We start from the raw sequence: 26,155 nt of genomic DNA on the forward strand, positions 1-26,155 counted from the left end.
CTTAAAATATTATATAGGTATAAAGAGGTAGTACTGCTATTAAGGAATTTAAGTCTCAGAGGTTTTGAATTGAGTAATAAATTTGTGGATTAAGTGTGTACACAATGGAGGATAGGGTCTAATAGTCAACTACGGGTTTATCTGAGGATGTGCAGGACAATTGTCACATAAAGAAGAACGAAAGAGAGGAAAAGGTGAAAAGGATAAGAAAGGAAGAAAAACAGATCAGAAGTTCAGTAGAGGTAAACTAAAAACAAAAAGATAATTAAACAAAAAGAGAAAGAAAACAAAAAAAGAAAGAAAAACGCACACACACATGTGTCCCTAAAATAAAAATTATAAGAGAAAAAAAACTTACTGGAAAACAATTTTTTTCAAAAAAGGTAAAAATTAAAGATTAAAAAAGTTTTAGAAAATAAATAAAAATTTTTATATATGGTACCAAAAAAAAAAAAGAAGAAGGCGAAGAAAAAAAGTTCTTTGATTTTTTTGGGGGGAGGGGTGGGAAAAATCCTGTATCTCCCTTGTGTCTGTAACCAGCCTCTTGTTGGATTCTCTGGTCTGCTTGTGGTCCTGTGGCTTGGTTGGTTTCTTAAGTCAGTTTGTTCGAACAGGTAGAAAAATGCTCTGCTTTACCCAGGATTTTGCAATCCTCCTTCTAGGCTTGTTCAATGGGAGGCAGATCTGCTTTGAGTATCACAAAAGAGGAAGATGCTGTGATGAGGCTAGATTCAGGGTAGAGTTGAGGCCTTTCAACAAACAGTAGCTTTTCCTGGGGCTAGCTTGTGAGAAACTCACAGAGCCCAGCCTGGAGCCATTCTCATGGTTTTTGTTTACTGAATTTCAATTGATTGTCCAGGCTGCTAAAGGGAGGGGCATCCTCTGGCTCTGATTACCCAGTGAAGAAAGCCACTTCTAGGGCTGGCGTCCAAGCTGGGTGAGTTTTCCCTGGGTGGAGCTGAGTCTGGCAGGTCACGCTGTTAAGTTCTTGTGACCTGCTAAACGACTCATTTTATTCCAAGGCCTGAGTTGGAGCTAGCAGCTCCTCCAAGCTTTGTCAGTATTCAAGATGGAGATCTCCAGTACTGGGGGGGGAGGGGTGGCCTTCCCTCCTCTGCTCCCTGAGAAGGAGTGAGTACGTCAGCCTTCTACTCAATGCCGAGTCTTGGTTCCTATGTCGTCTCTGGTCTGCGAACTGCAGGATGAAGATGTCTGCTCCTTGTCGGTTCTTGCTGGTGTTGAGTAGAATCCGCTCGCCCACTGCATCTGGCTCCTTCGTCCTGGACTCTCTGTGATTCAGGTATGGCCTCCATGGCCGCCGCCACCTCCTCTGCAGCGGCAGCGGCGGCTGCTGGCAAGAGCTCAGAGCTGTCTCCTTGCCTGGATTTTCCCTCTCTGGCCTAACTCTCTGCCCTGTGATGGCACACTTGCTGTGATTCTCTGGCTTAGGACTGTTCACTGGAACTCTAAAACTGCTTTCTATGTGAGAGCTTGTTTAGTCTCCAGCTTCTCCTCCGCCATCTTCCCGGAACTCTTTCTTTCTTTATTTCTGTCTTTCCTACAGTGCTTGAACTCTGGTCCTGGGTATTTTTCCAGAGTATTCATGCTCAAAACTACCACTCTACCACTTGAGCCACAGCTCAAATTCCAGCTTATTGAGTGCTGAATTGTGGAAGGGATTTGTATTGAGTTTCCTGCCCATTATTGCATCAAAGCTCTATCCTCAAATCTCAACTTCCTGAGTACCTTGGATTGCAGGTGTAATATATAATTACCTAGCCTTATGTGCTGCATTCTTGACAGGTCATACCACTCTGGCTCTCTGCTACTCATTCAAGAAATAATGGAAAATATAGAATCAGCCCCAACCACTTCAATTTAACAAGAGGGTCTAATCCAAACCTCAACCTACTCCTTACACTCCTTACACAAACTTCCTGAGTATTTGATCTGTGTCAAAAACAATGCTCCTCCACTGATATGAGAGGGTCTGGGAAGATCAGCTGGAGGAGGGAGAAGGGAAATGAAATGGAGATGGTAAACTACTTCTGAATCAATTATTTTGAGTAATTGCTAGTCAACGTAGTGCCAGTGTCAGATATGGAGTGATCATAACAAAGCCCCTTGTATTATTAGTTATGCTAAATGGAAAGTAAAATTTAACTAGAAAGAGCAGCAATGGGCACTCAGTAATGAAAGGCTGTGTTAGACCCACAATTCCACATCATTTCAAAGAGCAACAACTGGTCCTTGATATTTTGTTTCTTTTTTTTGTGTTTTTTTAAAAATATAAAACATGTGACCGAGGAGAGGGGAACAGGGGTATTCTCAAGATGAAGCCTATAATAGATTAGAAAATACAATCAGATTTATAATGGAGGGGCAGTGAGTTGTTTCTTCTAAGGGGAAGTATGGTTTATGGTAGCCATGGAATTCTGCATGAAGGTGCATGTGTGTTCCTGCCATGTTTCTATAGATCACTCCACTGGTTTGGATGGACTGAAAGTTAGGAAGGGAGATGAGGAATTTCTCTATAAGTCACAGACTCACCTGTCGCATTAGAAATTTCATTCTCTGGGCAAAGAATGCAGTCAAAGCAACAGGTAGCATTTCCTTCCAGAGAGGCCTTCCTGAATCCAGGACCACAGCTCTCAGTGCAGACAGACTGAGGAGTCTGAGAACAGTCAGATGAAGGTTAGTGACTCTTCATCCTTTGACCTGACATCCCAGACACTCCAGTGCTTTCAGGGAAAAGATTATCAAAACACACAATGTTTATATACACAGAGCCAATTGTTGATTGAGCCTTCTTAGAGTTTCATCTAACATGACCTGAAGAACATCTGGGGCCTTGACACCCAGGCTCTCATGCTATCGGGAAGTCATAGAGCCTTTAAGAGCTGGATGTTAATTCTAGGAAATTAGGAAATGAAAGTTAATCCTGCATCCCATTCTTGAATTCAGGTGATGATGTGTTTTCTCTCTTATTCATCTGTGAGCAGATGAACAAGAGTACGAGAGGAAAAATCACTCAGCGAAATCAAACCCACACTCTAAAGCATGGCTAATTGCTTTAGAGGTGCTGCTGTACCCAGGGCCATTCACATCACTCTTGGCATCCCAGTTGCCATGAGGTGGGTGAACTTCACTGGCAGATGCTCCTTTCATTACATCCTGTCTCAACACAGACTCAAAAGCAGCATCTACCCAACCATTGTCTGAAATCTCCAGGCAGAAGCAAAGCAAGCCCTTCTGCCTTCTCATTTGATTCCTTCAGATATTTGGTCGCAGTGCTGGAATGATGATTCACAGCTGTCATTCACCTTATATGATATTCATTATGCAAACATAGAACAACATATTGTAATGAAATGTTCCCCTATTCCCTTCATGAATCTGTTAGTAAGTAATTTCCAGAAACAGGACCTTATGAAATATACACCACTGAGCATGAGTCTCACTTTTATTGAACATGGTCAAAAACAGGATAAACTTATTGCATATTTATGCATAGATCATGACATTATGCTTAGAAATGACCAACCTTGGGGCTGGGAAGGTGGCTCAGTGTTACAGCGCTTGCCTTGCATGCATGAGGCCCTGGGTTCGATTCCTCAGCACCACATAAGCAAAAAGAAAAAAGCCAGAAGTGGCGCTGTGGCTCAAGAGGTAGAATGCTAGCCTTGAGCTGAAGAGCTGAGGAACAGTGCCCAGGCCTAGAGTTCAGGCCCCACGACTGGACCACCCCCCCAAAAAAATAAAAAAAAAGAAATGACCAACCTTGGGGGAGAAATAAGGATGTGGTGACATTGTCTACAAGCATTGTACTCATAACTTCACTTAGGGAATTGTAAGCTCTTTCTGCAACTACTTCCTAATAACAATACTGTTTTTTAAAAAAAAAGGAGAGAGGGAAAAAAGTAGAAATGACCTACCTTGGTAATTCCTATGGGCCACTCTATCAGATATTCAAACAAAATCAGTTGTTGACCATGTGGCCTAAATGGAGAAAACTCGCCAACTTTCACCCTTTGTCCCAGACCTTCTGGAAAATTCCAAAAGCTCTTAATGTCATACTCTGCTTCTAATTTCCTTTCCTCATTCAAAACCACTTGATCTCCAACAGGATTGGTAAACTGGATCTTCTTCAAAAAGGGATGCAGCTAAAAGGGACACATTACAGTATGTTGAAGTGCTTCCCAGAGTTATCACAGAACCCCAGATCAATGGATTACTCCTCATTCCCACGATCTGATTCATGCACATCACAGGAATCCAACCAACTCTATCTAATGCAGGCCCACAGTGGACTAACTTGTTAAGAAGTTTCTAAAGCCTGGTTATACAAGATGGGATGCAGAAACTCAATTTCAAGGGAATGAAACTCCAGCCACATCCAACCAAATAATGAATTACAATATGACATATCTCAACTGCCTCTCTGAAGTGCATTATTTTATGATTGTAATCAGTCAGTCTGAAATAAAGGTAAATATTAAGCTAAGTAGAATCATAGAAAGTTTATAACAGCTATGAAAGATTACCTTAAGCAAGACTTAGTTCAGTGTGTATGTGTGTGTGTGTGTGTGTGTGTGTGTGTGTGTGTGTGTGTGTCCTGTCCTGTGGCTCCACCTCAGGGCCTAGACACTCAACTTGAGGTGATTTTTTTCCTTTTCAAAGTAAGCATTCAATCAATTGAACTACAGCTCCACCTGTGGCTGTTTGGTAGTTAATTGTAGTCAGGAGAGAGCCACAAGTGTGAACCACTTGTGTCCAGACAATCTTAGGTATTCAAGAACTAGTTAACCTTGATCTGTTATTTTAAAAAGGTAAAAGGACAATGTGGATATATGCTATTGAAATGGGGATGGTTTTTCCCCACAGAATGAGGATGGGAACAGAAGACACAGCACTTCATTGTCATGGATGCAGTGATCTTCAAGAGCTTGTTTTCATAGCTCTACAATCATTTCATGGAGAGCACGACAGGCCCACTGTCTCTTGTATTTTCTTTTCTTTTTGTTTGTTGGTTGTGGGGCTCGAACTCTGGGTCTGGGCTCTGTCCCTGCGCTCTTCCGCTCAAGGCCAGTGCTCTACCACTCGAGCCACAGTGCCACTTCCAATTTTCTAGTGGTTAATTGGATGTAAGAGTCTCATGGACTTTTCTGCCTGGGCTGGCTTTGAACTGTGATCCTCAGATCTCAGCCTCCTCAGTAGCTAGGATTACAGGCATGAGCCACCGGCACCCGGCTTATGAAAAGACTTTTTTTTTGTCATGTGTGGGCCCTGAACTGGCGCTGTCTCTCAGCTCTTCAACTCAAGGCTAGCTCTCTACCACCTGAGCTACAGTGCCACTTCTGACTTTTTCTGCTTAGGTGGTACTGAGGAACCAAACCGAAGGCCTCATGCATGCAAAGCAAGCACTGTTTCTCTGAGCCACCTTCCCAGCCCTTGTTTCTTAAATTTTCCAAAATGGAGCCAGATTGTTCCATTTGCTATGAAAGCTTCTATGAAAGTCTGTATGCCTAGGGTAGGTCACCCAAAAGCAAAGCCAATACCTGTAAAGAGAGCAATGCTCTTGGTTGCCCACTGTGTACTCGTGGCTCTTCCATGTGATAAAGGAGCATCTGGTGGAGGGCATAGGCCATGGCATACACAGCGTTATAGATGTTGTAACTCTCGTCTGACATGGTCATGTCAAAAATATACCTCAGTAACCAATGCAGTGTGGCATTATATGAACAGTGCCCCAAGTCTCTGCAGTCAGACTTAATCAGGATGCAGTAAACAGATTGAATCCATGACCTGGGAAGGGAATTATCTCCTGAGTTCTTGGAGAAGGTCTCTGTCAGAATAAAATTGGTGAACCCAGCAGTGTTTCTGTGATGATGAGAGAAGGTGAGTGATGCATGGAAGGAGTGAATCAGAAAATACCTTTTACCAATGGTGACATCATCATAGGGTGAGTTCATGACCCAGACTTTCCCTATAATTAAAATATGCCCAAATTTAACAATAAAGCTTAGAAGAAATTTACTGTCCCCATAAATGATAATCACATTGGTTGATGAGTCCATTAGCTGGCGATACATGGAAAGATCATCTGAGTAATCTGCCAAGGCATTGTAAGTGATCATGTTCTCAAAGGCAAAACAGACTCCTATCTTGCCCATCTCTTTTCTCAAATCTGAGAGGAACCACACACCATAGTTGTCTTCGGTGATGAACAGGCCCACCCAGGTCCAGCTAAAATGAAGCATCAAGGAGACCATGGCCAGGGCTAGACCCGTGTCCTTGGCAGCCATCTGATAGGCAGTACCAAACTTTCCATGGTCACTCAGGAGAGGATCAAAAGTCCCAAAGATGAACTACAGGGAAACAATGAACACAACACCAGGAAGAGGATAGTCATAGGCAAGTCTCAGTCCTGATGTGAACTACACAACAACTGGTAGAGGTGGAAGCAAAAGTTCACTTATCCCATTTGCAAAGTCATCTCCCATGTTCCAAGCACTTTGTAGACATGTACGGATAAGGCTCAGAGCTTTGGGTCATCCTTTCCTCTCTTAAAATCTGTCCTTTTATTTGCAGCAATGAATATGTGTATGTCCCACCCACTTTTGGAGTCTTTCCCTGTGAGATCATGCATTTGGAAGGGTTTATGCTAACACCTCTTCTTCAGCCTGTTGAGGACAGAGGCCATGTGGACATGGCTTCACATCTGCCCACCCCTCCCAGCCTCACCTGTGGAAGTTTGTAGACATCCAGCAGAGTCCCGATTGGGACAGATGTGCTTGAGGTTCCTGTGAGTGCCGCTATAGCCTTGCTGTCTCTTCTGCAGGTGTAATTAGGGGTGTTTTTATTCTTCCCAGATAGCCAGGTGAGTGGATCCTCTAACAGATCAGTACCTGAGTAGTGTGCACTATAGATCTCAAATCCCAGAGTCATGTTGGGTAGCAGATGGGGATTCTTGTTGATCTCCTCCACAGCCAGCAGCAGGGTGAGAAGCAATTGGTATTTCTTTAAAATGATCCTGCACAGAGGACACAACATGTGGGTAGGTATAGAAGTAGTACAAATGATTAACTGCAAATCTCTTGGCTTTGTTGAATCAAATGCTTAACTCTACACACACTAGTAAGTGTAGATCCTATCTTCCAACAGGAGGGCATTATAATTTGGAGTGCTGGACAAGTTCTTAGAATTGGGAGTGCTCCTGAACAAGCCTTGATCAGCATACACAAGATGACTATTCTTCTGAAATTTCAGAGAGAGGAGGAGGGATGAGCAAGGTGGCTTTTCCTCTCTGTCACCTATGGATATGTGAAAACACTGCGTTCTGTTGGAACATAGGTGCATGCCCAGGTCACATACTAATCCATTGAGTACCTTGAAATAGCTGTGCATATGAAAAAATTCCTAAGAAATACAATTCAAATTGGGAGCAGATTGTCCACCTGAGTTCAACCAATATCAGCAGAGAGGCAGGGCCTGCTGTGTTAGGAGTAAATAGGAAAACAGGCTGCCTTGTCTCTGTACTTGCTTGCCACATTTTTGCCAATGAGGCACCCTTCTGCAAAGAAGTTAATCTTGCCTTGTGAAGTAAGTAAAGAAAACAAAGAAGGGCTGGGAAGGTGGCTCAGTGGTAGAGTGCTTGCCTTCTATGTATAAGGTTCTGGGTTATATTCCCCTGCACCACCTAAGCAGAAACATCCAGAAGTGGTTGTGTGGCACAAGTGGTAGGGCACAAGCCTTGAGTTGAAGAAGTGAGGGACAGCACCCAGGCCCAGAATTCTGCCCCCATGACGGTAAAAAAAAAAAGAAAAAGAAAACAGAGAAATACAATTCATTTGATGTGGTAGAGGAACACTAAGCTGACTCAGAGTATGTCATTATTCAAGGGGATTCCTAGAAGCAGAGCAAGATGGCAGCCAAGGAAGCTAGAACATGAAGATTGCCTCACCCAACAAAGAACAGATGAGAGTCAGGGGGTGTGGACTGGGAGATACTTCTCTAGTAGAACAAACAACAGAAATGGATGTATGAGAAAAGGTGGAAGAAGCCATCTCCATGTTCCTCCCCATTACCAGCACTAGTAGCTCATTATGGACAGAAACCCTCTGACATTGCAGGGAGAGAGAGAATTAAAGTTAAATCTCAGCATCATCTCCTACACTGAGACCAGTGCTGGGGAAGTGCTTATAATCTCTGCTCTTGGGTCCAGACCTTTAGATTGTGCCACTAGAACTGCTTTAGGACAGAGAAGAAAGACACTGCTACAACCTTCCTCCTCCAATCTTGTGAATGACAGCAGGTATGGGATACAACCTCCTAGTGAAGAGGGCATTAGAGTGGGTTTGGTGCTGGCATCTCAGCTTCCATTAGAATCTTTCAGGAGGTGTTGGAAGGTCCCTGAGGCAGAACCAATTGCCATTTGCATCAGTTGCCACCATGGGTTGAGTAGGCTCACATCTGTCTTCCTGCTTAACCTAGTGAAGGCACTGTGGCTATGTGACTCTGTTGTCATCTGGTCAGTCCCAGTCTTGTTGCTCAGTGAATCATCTCAGGGACCACTGCCCTAGAAGGACAGTGCTCAAGATGGCACCAGGCAGAAACTGAAGTCTCTCTAGGAATCCAGTGTGCGTTGGTCTACAGCAGCATAAGCTAGAGTGTGGCTTAAGTGTTTCCACATGTCAGTTTGGGCTTTCTGGATGCGAGATAGACTGAGCAGATGGTGGTGTTCATCAAGATGGTCCTGTGGCATTGAAAACCCAGAAATGAACCTACAGACCTATAGCCATCTAATCTTCGATAAGGGAGCAAAAACAATAGAATGGAAGAAAGACAACCTCTTCAGTAAATGGTGCTGGCAAAATTTGTTAACTACATGTAGAAAACTTAAGCTAGATCCTTATATATCACCCTGCACCAGAATCAACTCCAAATGTATCAAAGACCTTGAACTGAAAACATTACAGGATGGAATAGGAGAAACCCTAGGTCTCCTTGGCTCAGGCCGAAATTTTTTGAATAGAGACCCGGAAACACAACAAATCAAAGAAAGGTTGGACAAATGGGATTGCATAAAGTCGCAGAGCTTCTGCAGGGCAAATGACATAGCTAGCAAGATCAATAGAAAGCCCAGGGATTGGGAGAAGATCTTTACTAGCCATACAACGGACAAGGGTCTCATATCTAAAATATACTTGGAACTCAAAAAATTAAACCCACCAACAACAAATCTTCAAAGAAACAACTGCCCAATAAATAAGTGGGCGAAAGACTTAAAGAGAAACTTCTCTGAAGAAGAAAGAAGGATGACCAATAGACACATGAAGAAATGCTCAACATCCCTAGCCATAAAAGAAATGCAAATCAAAACAACATTGAGATATCACCTCACCCCAGTTAGAACGGCAAAAATCAAGAACTCTAAAAACAACAGATGCTGGAGGGGATGTGGACAGAAAGGAACCTTACTTCATTGTTGGTGGGAATGTAAACTTGTTCAACCACTTTGGAAAGCAGTTCCTCAAAAGACTTTACATAAAACTCCCCTATGACCAAGCAATCCCACTTTTGGGCATTTACCCAAATGTTTACAAACAAGACCACAGTAAAGCTTCGAGCACAACTATGTTTATTGCAGCATTATTTACCATAGCTAAGATATGGAAACAACCCAGATGCCCCTCAGTAGATGAATGGATCAAGAAAATGTGGTATATATACACAATGGAATTCTATGCCTCCATCAGAAAGAATGACATTGTCCCATTTGTTAGGAAATGGAAAAACTTGGAAAAAATTATATTAAGTGAAGTAAGCCAGGCCCAAAGAAACATAGGTCCCATGGTTTCCCTTATTTGTAATATCTAGTATATGTATGAGTCAAGCGGAAAAGTTCAGATAATGTGATGTCAGGAAAATGAACCGTTAGATGTGTATTTTAATGTTTTTTTCTTTCATGCATGTGTTTCTAAAGCATTTATAAGATTATCTCTTTGTTGCTTTGTATGTCCCTCCCCCACAGTATAACCCCTGCTTTCACTATATTTGATGTCAGTAGAACTTGTGGAGGAGAGGGGAAAAACCAGTTGTTTAAGGATACAGGTGGACCTGTTGCAACAATGAGAAGTACAAGTTGTCATGTCCAAAACGAGCTTTACAACGTCGGTGCGGGGGAGGGGGGGAAGGTGGGAAGGAGAAGGATTGGGATTGGGGGGAGAGGGGAGGCTGGGAAGGGATGTGAAGGGTAAACAAAGGAGGAGGCTGCAATGCTTGGCAAGAAATGTACGCATTATCCTGCCCATGTAATTGTAACTCCTCTGTACAGCATGTTCACAAATAAAATAAAATAAAAAAAAGATGGTCCTGTGGCTTGCTTTTATCTTTTGCCAGTTGTGGGGCTTGAACTCTAGGCCTGGGATCTGACCCTAAAGTCTTCAGCTAAAGATTAGCTTTCTAGCAGTTGAGGCACAGCGCCACTTCTGGCTTTCTGATGTTTTATTGGAGATAAAATTCGCACAGACTTTTCTGCCTGGGTTGGCTTTGAATCCCAGTCCTCAGACCTCAACCTCCTAAGTAGCTAGGATTATAGGCGTCAGACACCCATGCACAGCTTGTGGCTTCCTTTACGAACCTTATCAAGCTGCTGTGATGCAGCATAGATCTCCATCCTACTTGGCATGGATAAGACATGGAAGTAAGATGGTGATATTGTCCCATAGCTTACTGTGGGCCAAGTGATAGGAGTAGAACTGTGCCATGACTCCATAGCCAGGGCAGCCTCTGGCAGAGCTCTGTAATCACCTCAGTACCTGGGGAATTCATCTACCACCAGACAATCTGTATTCTATTCTTGCTATGACTAATTGTGTATGGTTGTGGCCATCTTGGCACATGAAAGCACCTCTACCACATTCAACCTGAGTCGATCTTAATGCTCACCTAGCACTGTATTGGTCTTGAGTGCAGTGGACTGAGGATGCTGTACTCAGGCAGGATAGACTAAGGAAAATGATTAATAAGGTTAATGCATGCCAGGAACTCAAAAACTCAAGCTTAAAGCTTGTCCATCTACTTCCCTTAAGGTTAAGGGAATGAAGTCATTTAGGGGAAAATGGAGTAGAATAGATTAGTAAAAAATGAGGTTTGGGAGGCTCACAGCAAATAGAGAGCTATTGATCCATCTACATATCTTAAGATTAAGGGACCAAAGTCATTGAGCACAAAAAGAAGCTGGATAAATTAAGGAAAAAAATGAGTCATAGAGAAGGCAACTCAGAAACATGTGATTTAGAAACACAGGGCTAGTATCTTTACTTCAAAGGGAGATGACAGGTTGAATTGCTTCCTGAAAGATGCATTTCTCATCATATGAATTAACAGTTGTCTTGTACTGTGTATGCCTTCCCCCCAAAATGCTTTCCCCAAACTTAAGCAATGTCCTACCCCAAATATAGACAACAGCACACCTTCCTTACCTCAAGGATAATCATCTGGAAAGAATGGCCAAAACATACAGAAAATCAGAAAATGTAACACCAGGAGTGATTAGTGTAAAGATGACAAACCTATGTTTGTGTAACTTTGAAGTCAGACTTTCTGCCTTTACTATCTGAATACCCGTGGCAGCCCAAGAGCTGTGTGTCTCTCCTCAGTTAGAGTGTGTCTTTGCCTTTCTGTTTCCTGTTTGTCTACCTGCTTGTTTGTTTGCTTCCTTACTCAGTAAAGCTCTTCCACATTTTCTTAAGGTTGTTATTTGTGTAAATTTTCTTCTTCTGCGATCAAAGTCCAGGATCCCAAGTGAAGAGTCCCAACTTTTAGAAGGAAACTTCATTAACCTTCATCTGTTTTGGTGACCCTGCTGGTTGGTATTCCAGGTGTAATAGAGTTCTGGTGTCCACAGCTGTGACTAAGGCCTGTTCTAGCACACAGATCTTGCCACTGCTAGCCAGAATCCACTCACAAGGCCATTCACTGTGGAAGAGGCATATGGGCCCCTGTGCACCAGGAAGAGGCATATTTGGATCTACGACTCATTAGAGTTCTCTTGAAGTTTTTAGAGCCACAGAGTATTTGTCACCAAAATTGCCTTTGGTTTTCTCTGGTACTGGAGTGGTTTATCACCTCACAGGGGACTTCCCTCAAGGCCTGCGCTCCCTCTAGTGGTGCCATTGTGGAAGTCACCACAGACTCAGGAACACTGCAGCCTGCCTGGAATTTCTGGAAAGACAGGCACAAAGCCAGACCACTGGTGTAAATCCGAGACAGTTCAAAGGCCATATAGTATCACATGCCAATATGAATGAAGAATGTTCCAGGACAGTGAGTTCTCCTAGCATTCATTGTAATCGTTTTGGGGAAATTCTCATAGAATCTCAACTCTCATGGATGTTTACTGATGTCCTTGTGTACAATTTAACTCTCAGGCTTTACAGCTAGAATGTCAGTAATACTAAATATGAATTGGGAACTGGTGGCTAGGGCCTGTAATTATAACTACTAAGGAGGCTGATATAGGAGAATTATATTTTGTAGTCACTTTGGGCAGGAATGTCTGTGACAGTCTTATGTGCAAGCAACTCAACAGAAACTGGTGCACAGCTGTGGGTCAAGTGGTAGAGTGCCAGCCATGACAGAAAAAATGCTAAGAGACAGCCATCAGGACTTGAGATGATGCCTGAGTACCAGAGTGTGTGTGAACATGCACACACACACACACACACACACACATACACACACACAGCTCAATTAGAGAATGCACAGAGAAGAGGATAGCTCTGACATCTCCCACCTCCCATGGGGTACGTTTCTAATGCTGGGTTTACACATGAGCCCCACCTTTTCACTCACATCCTCACCAGGTTCAGTTGGCTTCAATATCCTTCACATACCTCTCATTCAATAAAGTATACCTCTCCTAAACCAACCCCAAACAGGGTGTTTCCACACAACTTGTCTGAGAATATTCATCCATGACTTCCCTAGTTTACAGAGAATTCTATAGATCTGAAAGTAGTGAGCTCACCTGGGTCAAATGCATGAATGAAAGTGTGTATAAAACATATGAAAAAGCCAGGCACCTTTGCTCACGCCTGTCATTCTAGTTACTCAGGAGGGTGATATCTGAGGATCAGGGTTCAGAGCCAGCCAAGGCAAAAGAGTTCATGAGACTCTTATCTCTAATAAACCACTAAAAAATTGGAAGTGGCACTGTGGCACAAGCAGTAGAGCCTTGCCTTAAGCTGAATAGCACAGGGGCAGCATCGAAGCCCAGAGTTGAAGCCACATTACTGACAATATATATGAAAAAAAACATTCAAATCTAGTTTAGGAAGTTATGATTAGGGAAAAATAAAGAAGCCTGGAAGATGTTGGAGAACAACGAATGGAAGCAGATCTTCTGGGAATGACATGGGACACAGGCCAAGACATGCACATCAGGGCAGACATTTACTTACATTAATTAAGGGGAAAAATCAAACATATATTCAATCTCTTATTACTGATCTGACCAGCAGCTCCCCATTCCCAGGGCTTTGCTGACATGAAATAACCCCAGAAGCAGACACTGCATGTCTATCTTAACAAAGGTTGTTATGAAGGAGGTCCAAACATTGGTCCTGTTTTGAAAAGTTTAATGTACAGAATTGATTGAAGATTCCCTGGCCTTTGCACTATGGATGGTGACATTGCTCTTAAGTGTCTTTGTATGGACTCTTGGTCACCCCAGTGACCTTGAGTAACAGTGATGAGTGGAGGAGTCACAGTGATGGTGGGGTGGTCGGGATATCTCTGGAAAGGGCAGTGGAGTGGAAGAAAGGCAGAAAACTCTGTACCCTTGGAAGAAAGAAAAATATTCATTGGGAACACCTGAAATGAAGTAGAGCTGTTGTAGTGAGGGCAGTGTAGAAGATGCAGAGCACATCAGTGATTGTGTCCAAACTTCCCCCACCTCTGACTATAACCCAAAGAGAAAATTCAAAATTTAAGGAAAGCCAAGAAATCACTTACTGAATGTTCTGTTGCTGCAGGGTAGGGTCATTCAAGCTTTGAACAAAGAATTCCCAAGAATAGAGGGGGTAAAATCCAGCAATGACCACATCTCCCCTGCTGCGTACCACAGATTTCCCTGTGCAAATCCCTCTGCCGTCTTCAGAGGAACTGACCAGGTGTGGATGCTGGAGGAGAAGCAGTATCAGAGCCACAGGGAACATTGCTGCTGCTTTGACCTGGCGCTGCGATTCTGGATGCAGACTCTGATTTCTGTGTCAGGAAGGTGTCTAAATGGATCTTCAGTTTTTGTGGCTTCTTGTTACCTGGGAGGCCTCCACTGTCCTAGAGGAATACAGGGCTCATTCTGCCCTCTGGCTCTGCATCTGGGGTCCAGCTTCAAGGTCAAAACAAAAGTTAGAAAACGTGTACAATCTTCCTGTCCACTGCCTCAGGACTCTGATTTCATCCAAGACTGTAGATAATGAAACTCCAGGGATGGTTTCCTTTCTTGTTGAGTTGTTCACAAATTTGTGTGAAAGCAAAAAGTTGAACAGAAAAAATCACACACAATCAAGGGTCACTAGGGATGATGGGAATGGATGACACCAGAAGATGCCATGTGAAGGTCAAATGGTCATAGAGAGCCAGGGCCAGAACATGCCCAGTCAGAGTTATCGGAGCACCGTCAAACATAAGGATGGGCAGGCTCACAATCCAGGGCCAAGTGAGCCACAGAAGTTTGCTGAAATGAACCATTCAGGTTTCCATACCATCTGCACATGTATAAGTATCCAGAAGTGGTCAATGCATTTATTTACTGCTGCTGGTGTTACCAACAGTCTCCGTGAATTCAACTATTACAGAGCAATACTTCAAGGTCAATGCAGATATCTAATTGGATATTTGCACTCTGAACCTTGAACTTCTTCAGTGCTTGCATGTCCTTGCCCATCAGACTGTACCTATCAATATATTGTGGAGGTCCACTGTTAGACAGAAATGTTCTATGATCTGTGACTTTCTGGGAACATAGCAGGATCTTGGTAGCTGTGGGTGTATGGATGGGTCTTACTCTGCTGTGTCCCCCTCATGTCCAGAGTGCTCTGGGAATTCTTGTTACCACTTGTACAACTGTGTGGTGCCAGCTCTGTCCATGTCTCCCTATCTGTCTTCTCTATTAGTTCCTCATAATATTGAAACCAAGATCACAACATAGGGTCCTGTCTGCACAGAGTTCACCACGGTGGCTGGTTTGGTGAACTGGCTGCGTATGTTTATGAGGAAGGGCTTGGCAAATGTAAGTTGGAAAAGAAAGGATGCAAATGCTATTTGGTGTTGGTAGCCAGCAAGACCTTGCAAGAGCATCAGTGCTGGGGCCGAGCCTGACTTGGGTTCTGAAGTAAAAATCTTTGTTGCTTCCATACCCAGGATTACCAGTATGAGCCACCTGTGCCTGGCTCAGAAGAGAAACATTTATCCTGTTCTCTTCATCTATTACTCTATTTCTGTTAAATCTGTCCAAGAGAACACACCCTCCCCACTTCCTCTTCACCTGCCTGAAACCAGTAATCATCTGTCAGTCATCTGACTGTGATTGAGTAAAGGACTCCACACTCTGTGGTGACTTCTTCATCCACGGAGGTCACTTCCATCCCTTCCCTTTTCCATCCCCCACTCCACTGCCAAAGTTGCAAAGTTCATTTTTCCACATAACGACTTGTACATCTCACTGTTGCAATGCATCCACCTGTAACTCTATTTAAGCAAATTGGTTTTTCCTTTACCCTCCACAAATTATACCAACATCAAATACAGTGAAAGCAGGGCTATACCATGGGGGAGGTATACACAAAGTAACAAAGAAATCATCTTATAAGTATGTTGGGAACAATTGCAAGAAAAAAAAAAACATTGAATCCTTATCTTGGGGTTAATTTCACCTAACATCAACTTGTCTGACAGTTTCTGTTTGTCTCAGACATGTACTAGTTATTGCAAAGAAGGGAAACCATGGGACCTATGTCTCTTTGGGCCTGCCTTACTTCACTTAATATAATTTTTCCAAGTCTTTCCATTTCCTAACAAAGGGGGCAATGCCATTCTTTCTGTTGGAGGAATAGAATTCCATTGTGTATGTATACCACATTTTCTTGATCCATTCATCTAGTGAGGGGCATCTGGGTTGGTTCCATATCTTAGCTATGGTAAATAATGCTGCAATAATCATAGTTGTGTTGGTATCTTTAATATGGTCTTGTTCGTGATCATTTGGGTAAATGCCCAAAAGTGAGATTGCTGAGTCATAGAGGAGCTCTATATGGAGTCTTATGAGGAACCTCCATACTACTTTCCAAAGTGGTTGAACAAGTTTACACTCCCACCAACAATGCAGTAAACTGCTCTTCTGTCCACATCCCCTCCAGCATCTGTTGCTATTAGAAATCTTGATGATAGCCATTCCAACTGGGGTGAGGTGGTATCTCAATGTTGTTTTGATTTGCATTTCTTTTATGGCTAGGGAGGTTGAGCATGTTTTCATGTGTCTATTGGCCATCCTTCTTTCCTCTTCAAGAAGTTTCTCTTTAAGTTCTTAGCCCACTTATTTATTGGGCAGTTATTTCTTTGAGGATTTGTTGTTGGGGGGATTTAATTTTTTGAGTTCCAGGTATATTTTAGATATGAGACTCTTGTCCGTTGTGTGGCTAGTTATGATCTTCTCCCAATCCTTGGGCTTTCTATTGATCTTTCTAGCTATGTCCTTTGCCATGCAGAAGCTCTGCAATTTCATGCAATCCCATTTGTCCAACCTTTCTTTGATTTGTTGTGTTTCTGGGTCTCTATTAAGAAATTTTGGCCTGTGCCAAGGAGACCTAAGGTTTCTCCTATTCCATCCTAATGTTTTCAGAGTGTCTGCTTTGGCTCCGAAGTCTTTGATCCATTTGGAGTTGATTCTGGTGAGTTTTCTACAAGTAGTTAACCAATTTTGCCAGCACCATTTACTGAATAGACTGTCTTTCTTCCCTTCTATTTTTAGCTCCCTTATTGAAGATTAGATGGCTATGTGTCTGTAGGTTCATTTCTGGGTTTTCAGTTCTATTCCATTGGTCCTGAGGTCTGTTCTTGTGCCAGTACCAAGTTGTTTTGATATCATTACTTTGCAGTAGAGTTTGAAATTTGGTATTGATATTCCTCCAGCACTGTTCTTTCTGTTGAGGATCGTTTTTGCTATTCGGGGTCTTTATTGTTCCATATGAATGTTTGGATTGCCTCTTCTATTTCCTTGAAGAATGAGGTTGGAATATTGATAGGTATCGCATTGAATTTGTAGATAGCCTTAGGAAGTATTGCCATTTCACTATGTTGATCCTTCCAATCCAGGAGCATGAGAGGTTTTTCCACTTTCTAAGTTCTGTTTTGATTTTCTTTTTCAGGTTTTTCAACTTTTTCATCATAACGTTCCTTCACTTCTTTGGTTGAGTTAATTCCTTTTTCTTTTCTTTTTTGTGTGGCTATTTAACTAATGGAGTTGCTTTCCCGATTCCAGCTACACTTTGGAATACAGAGAAGCCATTGCTTTTTTGAGGGCTAATTTTATACTCTTCTACTTTGCCAAAGTTTTGAATCAGCTGGAGTAATTTGGGAGTGGAGTCCGGCGGTTCTTTAAATACAAAATCATGTCATCTGCAAAGAGGGAGAGTTTTACTTCATCTTTCCCTATTTGGATTCCTTTTATGTTTGCATCTTGTCTTATTGCTGTAGCTAGGCATTCTAATACTAAATTGAAGAGAAGTGGAGAGAGTAGCCATCCTTATCTCATTCCTGAGCTAAGAGGAAATGGCTTTAGTTTTCCACCATTAAGTATAATGCTGGCTGTAGGTTTGTCATATACAGACTTCATAGTATTGTGGCCACTGTCCTAGAGGAATACAGAGCCCGTTCTGCCCTCTGGCTCTGCATCTGGGGCCCAGATTCAAGGTCAAAACAGATGTTAGAAAACATGTGTACGATCTTCCTCTCCACACCGTCAGGACCATGATTTCATCCAAGATTGTAGATAATGAAACTCCAGGGATGAATTCCTCTCTTGTTGAGTTGTTCACAAACTTGTCTGAAAGCAAAAAGTTGAAAACAAAAAAAGCACAACCAATCAAGGATCACTAGGGATGATGGGAATGGATGACACCAGAGGATGGCATGTGAAGGTCAAATGATCATAGAGTGCCATGGCCAGCAAAGGCCCAGTCAGAGTTATTGGAGCACCGTCAAAGATGAGGATGGGCAGGCTCACAACCTGGGGAAAAGGAATGACCCGTTCAGGTTTTATACCAACTGCACATGCACAAGAATCCAGAAGAGCTCAATGTATTTATTTACTGCTGCAGGTGTTACCAACAGTGTCCTGGAATTCTACCATTACAAATCAATACTTCAAGGTCAATGCACTTATCCAATTAGACATTTGCATTCTGAATCTTGAACTTCTTCAGTGCTTGCATGTTGTTGACCATCAGACTGCACCTATCAATATATTAGCAGTCCATTGTTAGACAGAGATGTTCTATGATCTATGACTTTCTGGAAACATAGCAGGCCACTGAGAATCCTGGTAGCTGTGGGTGTATGGATGGGTCTTGCTCTGCTGTGTCCCCATCATGTCCTGAGTCCTCCGGGAATTCTTGTTCCCACTTGGACAGCCACGTGGTGCCAGCTCTGTCCGTGTCTCCCTACCTGTCTTCTCTATTAGTTCCTCATAATAGAAGTGAAACCAAGGTCACAGCATAGTGTCCTGCTCTGCACAGACTTCACCATGGTGGCTGGTTCTGTGAACTGGCTGCATATATTTATGAGGAAGGTCTTGGCAAATGTAAATTGGAAAAGTAAGGATGCAAATGCTATTTGGTATTGGTAGTCAGCAAGAAATTGCAAGAGCATCACTGCTGGGGCCTAGCCTGACTTGGGTTTTGAGGTAGAAATCTTTGTTGCTTCTATACCCAGGATTATCAGTTTGAGCCACCTGTGGCTGGCTCAGAGGACAAACTTTTATCCCATTCTCCTCATCTATCACTCTAACTATTTCTGTTCAGTCTACCCAAGAGAACAGGCCCTCCCCACTTCCTCTTCACTTGCCTGAAACCAGTAGTCACCTGTCAATCACCTGACTGGGAGTCAGCAAAGGACCCCACAATCTGAGGTCACTTCCTCATCCATGGAGGTCACTTCCTGGACCATCCTGGTCACACCTCCCTAGCACAGTGAGAAGTTCCCCAGACTCTGGTTACTTCCATACCCGCTGTTGTCCCCTTCTCTCTCTTTTTATTTTCTTCTTTTTCCTTTTCCTTTGTCTTCTCCATGGGTCTCCATCTCCTGATGGTGGCCAGTTTGCCTTTTCTGCATGAACCGTGTATCAGGTTTCCTTGCTGGAGAAGCTAACAATTTCTACTTCATTATCATTGATAGCTACTCTAGTACTCTATGCCTTCTTCTCCCTACATTTCAAAAATAAGAGAAAACTTGGGATCTGTGTTGACTCTATCAATCTGTGTGCTTTCTTTCTGAATGTCTGTTTGTTTTTCTGTGTGTATTGTAAATGTGTTGTACAGAGGAGTTACCATTATGTAAATCAGGTACTGAGTACATTTCTGTTTTTACAATGTTACCCAGTTTTTCCTTCCCTGCCCCACCCACAGGTTGTATGCTTCATTTTTCACATGGGGTCCAGTATATACCACTGCTGCATTTGCCAGGGTGATTAACTGAACACGATGATCTCCACTTCCTACCATATTCCTGACTCAAACATATAATTGGATGCTCAAGACTCCTTGTGTCTGTGTGACTCAATTTACTTTTTCCATTCATGTGTTGATTGGAACAGGGCCTGGTTCTGCAACTCAGCTTGTAAGTAGTGTCATGAGAAACACTCACCATATGTAAACATGGACATAACAAACACCCATACTAGTGTGTGTGTAATATTATATCTTTTGTCATATTATGTTACCAATGGTGTTATAATATTCCTATTGGCCATATCCCCATTAGTGTCTGTTATTATTAATATTCTTGATAATTAATCAACTTATTTATTGCCAATTATTTTTATAATAAGCTCTATTTTATGAAACTCAAGATGTACTCATCTGCTACTTACTTGAACATTTTGTGGGTATAAAAATTGAAGACAGGAAGTGGTGCTGTGACTGACGTGGTAGAGTGCTAGCCTTGAGCTGAAGAGCTGAGGGACAGTACTCAGGCCCAGAGTTCAAGCCCCACAACCCACCAAAAAAATTGAAGACCATTTTTGCTTCTGAAATAATTTTTTATCCAAATGAAACCAATTTGTTTCATCAATTCCCTTTCTCAAGACTTTCATTTACTAACTTCCCTTGGTCATGGGACTTGAACTCTGGGTCTAGGTGCTGTTCCTCAGTTTTCAGCTCAAGGAGAATACTCTACCGCTTCAGCCAAAGCACCGCTTTTGGTTTTCTAGTGGTTAATTGGAGATAAGAGTCCTACGGAGTTTCCTGTCTATGCTGGCTTTGAACCCTGATCCTCAGATCTCAACCTCCTGAGTAGCTAGGATTATAGGTGTGAATCACTGGCACCTGGATTCCTTACTGAGTTTTTAACAATTACATGTTTAATTAACTCTTTGACAACATTTGATCTCAAAATGACATTTTTAAAGATGTAAAGTAGTAATCCTTACACAAACTGGTTGTAAATTGATATTCCTCATTTGGTTTTAAAGCAGAGAGAATAGGAGAATTACATGTAGACTGACATTGCATGAAGGGTCCAAACTTAACAAACTTGAGGTATCTCAGACCATATCTTGGTGTTTTCAAAATGCAGCTGATTGCATCATTTTACATATCACTCTTGAAACTTACTTCAGGTAATATTTGAAGGAAAGCAACTTTTAGTTAAAAACACTCATATATTAGCCTTTTGGTATATAAAAATTGAGCAATAATAATAATAATAATAAAAGAATTGAGCAATACCTGAGAGCTGGAGGCTCAAACCCATAATCCTAGCTACTCAGGAGGCTGAGATTTGAGGATCCTGGTTCAAAGCCAGCCTGGGCAAAAAACTTCATGAGACTCTTATCTCCAATAAACCACTCAGAAAACTAAGAGTGGTGCTATGGCTCAAGTAGTAGATTGCTTGCCTTGAGCTGAAAAATTGAGGGTCAGGGCCTAGGCTCACAGTTGAAGCCCAATGACAGACAAAAAAAAAGAATTGAGTAACATAAATTAGGTTATACATATAAGTAAATATCTAACCAAAGCCAGGAAAATTTAAACGTAATTTCTATTTTTTTCTTTGTCACTTAAAGGAAAACACAATGGGAAAATATGTATGTAGAGCAAACTGCACGTTATCTATCTGACCCATATCTATAAGAAAGTAGAAAATCTGAACACACACTGCACGATTGTTTTATCAAAGGAATGGGGGGGGGAGGCAAATATAAATTTGGATCAGTTAATATTGGCAAGAAGTGGCAAAATAAGAGAAGAAAAATAAGAAAACCATAAAACTCAAGGCAATATTCTTAGCTTTGAATGGTCTCAAAGCCAGTTAGAAAATTTCTACCTTCTATCCCTTTGGCTGGTGGAAGCTACCAGTACATATGCAGATCCTCCTGGGAACATACGCAGAGACTTCCGGATCACAGTACCCAGTCTGGTTGGTCCATGAGCCGTTCACCACCTGTTAGTGCAGGAGTGCGGGTTCTACCTCTGGGAGCTTCCAGATCCACCCCTACCAGGCCAACCAACCTAGGGTGCAGGCCTCACCGGGTGCATCAAGCGGTCCCCAGACATGACAAGCAGCATGTCTGAGCTGCTTAGCCCCTGCACATGGTTTGGCGCCTCTGGGGAAGATGGGGCTCAGGGTCCTGCTCTGGAAGGGGAAGGATACTCCCAGCATGCCCTGGGGCATGGGACAGTGAGCATCATAGGAAGAAGACCTGGGCCTTGAGCATGAGAGGCTGCATCTGGCTAGGGCCTTGCTCATGTCTGAGGGTTTGTTCAACAACACCAACTCGGGGCAGATCCTGAGCAGCAGGTCCAGGGAGCACGGGTGGGATCCATAGCCTATTCCTGCTATTCTGGGCCCTCTCTGGGTTGAGATGACTCACCTGCAACTTATGGGCATCTCTTTCCTTTTTTTCCTGCTCAGGCAGATTTGGTTTGTATTCTTTTTTAAAAAAATAAGTGTGAGCAATTTTAATGTAACTTGTGACTGTTTAAACACAAACTGTTACAACTGTGTTTGCATTGGGCTCGCTGCTTATGGGCAAAAGACATGAGATCAGAATCATTCTGGTACATTGTCCTCTTTGACAAGGTAAACATTCATTTTATTTTGCTGAGAATCCAGGAACAGTTGCCTTCTACCTTAGACTCTTTCCTTAGAAATGACTTAATACTAACTTACTTTACTATTGGATTATAATGATTGTAAAAGGGCAACTACCTATTAATTATTAGCCCCAAATTGTAAGTTTATACTCAATAAAGGGCAAAAAGTTATTGGATTTGAAGTTTCCTTTTCTCTAGTGGGCAACTGATCAGAGACTTCATAAAGTTTTATGTAGACATTTGACATGGCAGTCTAACACCCATTGACTTTATTTACTTAGGCTGTTTTGGTTCTCCTTTAAGTTTTATTGTAGTAAAATTCAACTGCCCTGTGTTGAATACATAGTTGTCCAACAATAGCAGCCATTACATAAGCACCTACAGATCAGTGAGCACTCTCTTCTTTGAGTCATTGTAAGTGGAATAATTTGTTGGGCTTCCAGACATTTCTATCTTTGTGCAGATACTTTTCTGTTTTCTAGCAATGGCCCAGCAGAATTAGAGACAACACTGTGTGTGTTTCTGTCATGCATGTGTGGGTGACATCACTGCACTGAGCCACAGCTTCAACATTGAATGATGTCAAGATCTCTGCACTCAGAGATATGAGCTTGCTTGTCCTTTGGACTCCTGACTGTTTAAAGTAGTGATGGCCTGACAATATTCCCACTTCAAGCTCCTCAACACTTTTGATGTCTTCAGGGACTCTTCTGAATCATTCTTGTTCTCATAGAATTGTATAGAACACTGAAAGACATGGAGTCTGGCGTATCTAATGTTTTTGTCCTCTCTTTCGGGATCTTTTTCTCTTCTTATAAATGATTCCATTTCTCCATCCCAAACAATATATTAAAAAAAGAGAGAATGGAGATGTATAAATGACCCACCTTGGTAATCCCATGGGCCACTCTATCAGATTTTCAAACAAAATCAGTTGTTGGCCATGTGGCCTAGATGGAGAAAACTGGTCAACTTTCACCCTGTGTCCCAGACCTTCTGGAAAATCCCAAAAGCTCATAATGTCATATTCTGCCTCCAATTTCCTTCCTTCATTCAAAATCACTTGGTCTTCAACAGGATTGATAAATTGGATCTTCTTCAAAAAGGGATGCAGCTAAAAGGGACACATTACAGTATGGTGAAGTGCTTCCCAGAGTTATCACAGAACCCCAGAAAAATGGATGCACACAGATTATCCTTCATTCCCACCACATGATTCACACACAGCACAAGAATCCAATCAACTGTATCAAATGCAGGCCCACAGTGGACTAACTTGTTAAGAAGTTTCTAAAACCTGGTTATCCAAAATGGGATGGAGAAACTTAATTTCAAGGGAATGAAACTCCATCCACATCCAACCAAGTATCATTATTTGGTTAGAATTCATATTAGAATTCATTTCTATATGACAGACTTCTATCACCTCTTTATAATGAATTCTTATCACTTATGTTATAATTTTGATCAGAGAGTCAGTTTAAAAAATGGATAAACAATAAACGCAGTAAAATCATAAAATATTTATGACAACTATGAAAGATTACCTTACGCAAGAATTAGTTCAGTGTGTGTGTGTGTGTTTGTGTGTGTGTGTGTGTGTGTGTTTGTGTGTGTGTGTGTGTGTGTGTGTGTGTGCCTACCCTGTGTCTTAACCAAAGGGCCAATGCACTCAAGGTGTTTTTCTCTTTCTTTCAAAATAAGCATTCCATCCATTGAGCCACAATTCCACCTCTATCTATTTGGTGGTTAATGGTAGTCAGGAGTAAACCACAGGTGTGAACCACTTGTGTCCAGACAATCTTAGGTTTTCAAGAACTAGTCATCCTTGATCTGTTATTTTAAAAAGGTACAAGGAGAATTTGGATATATCATATTGAAAAGGGGATGGTTTTTTCCCACAGAGTGAGGATGAAGACAGACGGCACAGCACTTCCTTGTCTCGGATGCAGCGATCTTCAAGAATTTGTCTTCATAGCTCTACAGTCATTCCATGGTCAGCACTATAGGCCCAGTGTTTCTTGTATTTTCCAAAATGGAGCCAGATGCCCTGTACTATCTGCTATGAAACCTTCAATAGAAAGGCTGCATGCCTAGAGCAGGTCACTCAAAAACAATGCCATTACCTGTGAAGAGAGAAATGCACTTGGTTGCCCACTGTGCAGTCATGGCTCTTCCATGTAACAAAGAAACATCTGGTGGAGGGTGTGGGCCATGGCATACACAGCATTGTAGATGCTGTAACTCTCTTTTGACATGGTCGTGTCAAAAAAATGCCTCTGCAACCAATGCAGTGTGGCATTGTATGAACTGTGTCCTAAGTCTCTGCAGTCAGACTTAATCAGTAGGCAATAAACAGACTGAATCCATGACATGAGAAGGGAATTATCTGCTGAGTTCTTGCACAAGGTCTCTGTCAGAATAAAATTGGTGAACCCAGAGGAGTTTCTATGATGGTGAGAGAAGATGAGAGGAGCATGGAAAGAATTAGATTTGCATATAAAGAAACTCTCAAGAAATACAATTCAGTTTGAGAGCAGACTGTCCACCTGATTTCAACCAATATCAGCAGAGATGCAGGGCCTGCTGTGTTAGGAGTAAATAGGAAAGCAGGCTACCTTGTGTCTGTGCTCGCTTGCCACACTTTTGCCGATGGGACACCCTTCTGCAAAGAAGTGAATCTTGCCTTGTTTGGAAAGTAAAGAAAACAAAGATCTAGGAAGGTGGCTCACTGGTAGAGTGCTTGCCTTGTATGAGGTCCTGAGTTCGACTCTTCAGCACACATAAGCAGAAAAAGATGGAATTGGTGTTGTGGCTCAAGTGGTAGAGTGCTAGCCTTGAGCTGAAGAGCTGAATGACAACTCCCAGGCCCAGAGTTCAGGCCCCACAACTGGCAAAAAAAAAGAAAACAAAGAAATACAATTCATATCATGTAGTAGAGTCAAACTAAGCTGACTCAGAGAATGTCATCATTCAAGAGGATACCCCAGAATCAAAGCAAATGGCAGCTGAAAATGGAGAATATAAAGATTGCATCACACAACAAAGAGCATATGAGAGTCAAGTGGTGTGGACCGGAGAGTACTTCTCTAGTAGAACAAACGAACAGAAAAGGATGTATGAGAAAAGGTGGAAGAAGCCATCTCCATGTTCCTCCCCATCATGAGCATTAGTAGCTCAGTCTGGACAGAAACTCTCTGACATTGCAGGGAGGGAGAGAATTAAAGTTAAATCTCAGCACCATCCTCATACACTGAGACCCGTGCTGGGGAAGTGCTTATAGTCTCTACTCTTGTGTCCAGACATTTAGATTGTGCCTCTGGAACTGGTTTAGGACAGAGAAGGAAGACACTGCTACAGCCTCCCTCCTCCTATCTTGTGAATGAGAGCAGGTACGGGTTACAACCTCCTAGTGAAGAGGGCATAAGAGTGGGTCAGGGTTTTTCTTAGAACCCTGTGTCAGGCATGTCATGGTTGGACCAATAATCCAGAATAAACTAGAGGCACTGTTTGGTTCTGGCACCCCAGCTTCCATTAGAATCTTTCAGGAGGTGTTGGAAGGTCCCTGAGGCAGAACCAAATGCCATTTGCATCAGTTTCCACCATGGGTGGAGTAGGCTGACACCTGTCTTCCTGCTTAGCCTTGGAAAACCACTGTTGCCATGTGACTCTGTTAACACCTGGCTCAGTCCCAGTCTTGTTGGGCAGTGAATCATCTCAGGGACCATTGTCCTAAAAGGACTGTGCTCAAGATGGAATCAGGCTGAAACTTAGGTTGCTGT

General features: G+C 42.4%; 1 protein-coding gene across 1 annotated transcript in view; it reads right to left on the bottom strand.

Annotated features, from left to right (window-relative positions):
• LOC106000610 overlaps window positions 1-26,155 on the bottom strand; it is a 74,923-nt gene that overhangs the window by 13,251 nt on the left and 35,517 nt on the right. Inside the window, exons 11-17 of the mRNA XM_013035893.1 lie at window positions 23,367-23,487; window positions 18,024-18,109; window positions 14,020-14,186; window positions 6,745-7,033; window positions 5,559-6,368; window positions 3,936-4,163; window positions 2,551-2,674 (exon numbers count right to left, since the gene is read on the bottom strand). Coding sequence (XP_012891347.1) covers window positions 2,551-2,674; window positions 3,936-4,163; window positions 5,559-6,368; window positions 6,745-7,033; window positions 14,020-14,186; window positions 18,024-18,109; window positions 23,367-23,487 — 1,825 coding nt within the window. The remainder of the gene's footprint in view (window positions 1-2,550; window positions 2,675-3,935; window positions 4,164-5,558; window positions 6,369-6,744; window positions 7,034-14,019; window positions 14,187-18,023; window positions 18,110-23,366; window positions 23,488-26,155) is intronic.

The sequence above is a fragment of the Dipodomys ordii genome, unplaced genomic scaffold (genome assembly GCF_000151885.1).
Source record: "Dipodomys ordii isolate 6190 unplaced genomic scaffold, Dord_2.0 Scaffold230, whole genome shotgun sequence".
Lineage (NCBI taxonomy): Eukaryota > Metazoa > Chordata > Mammalia > Rodentia > Heteromyidae > Dipodomys > Dipodomys ordii.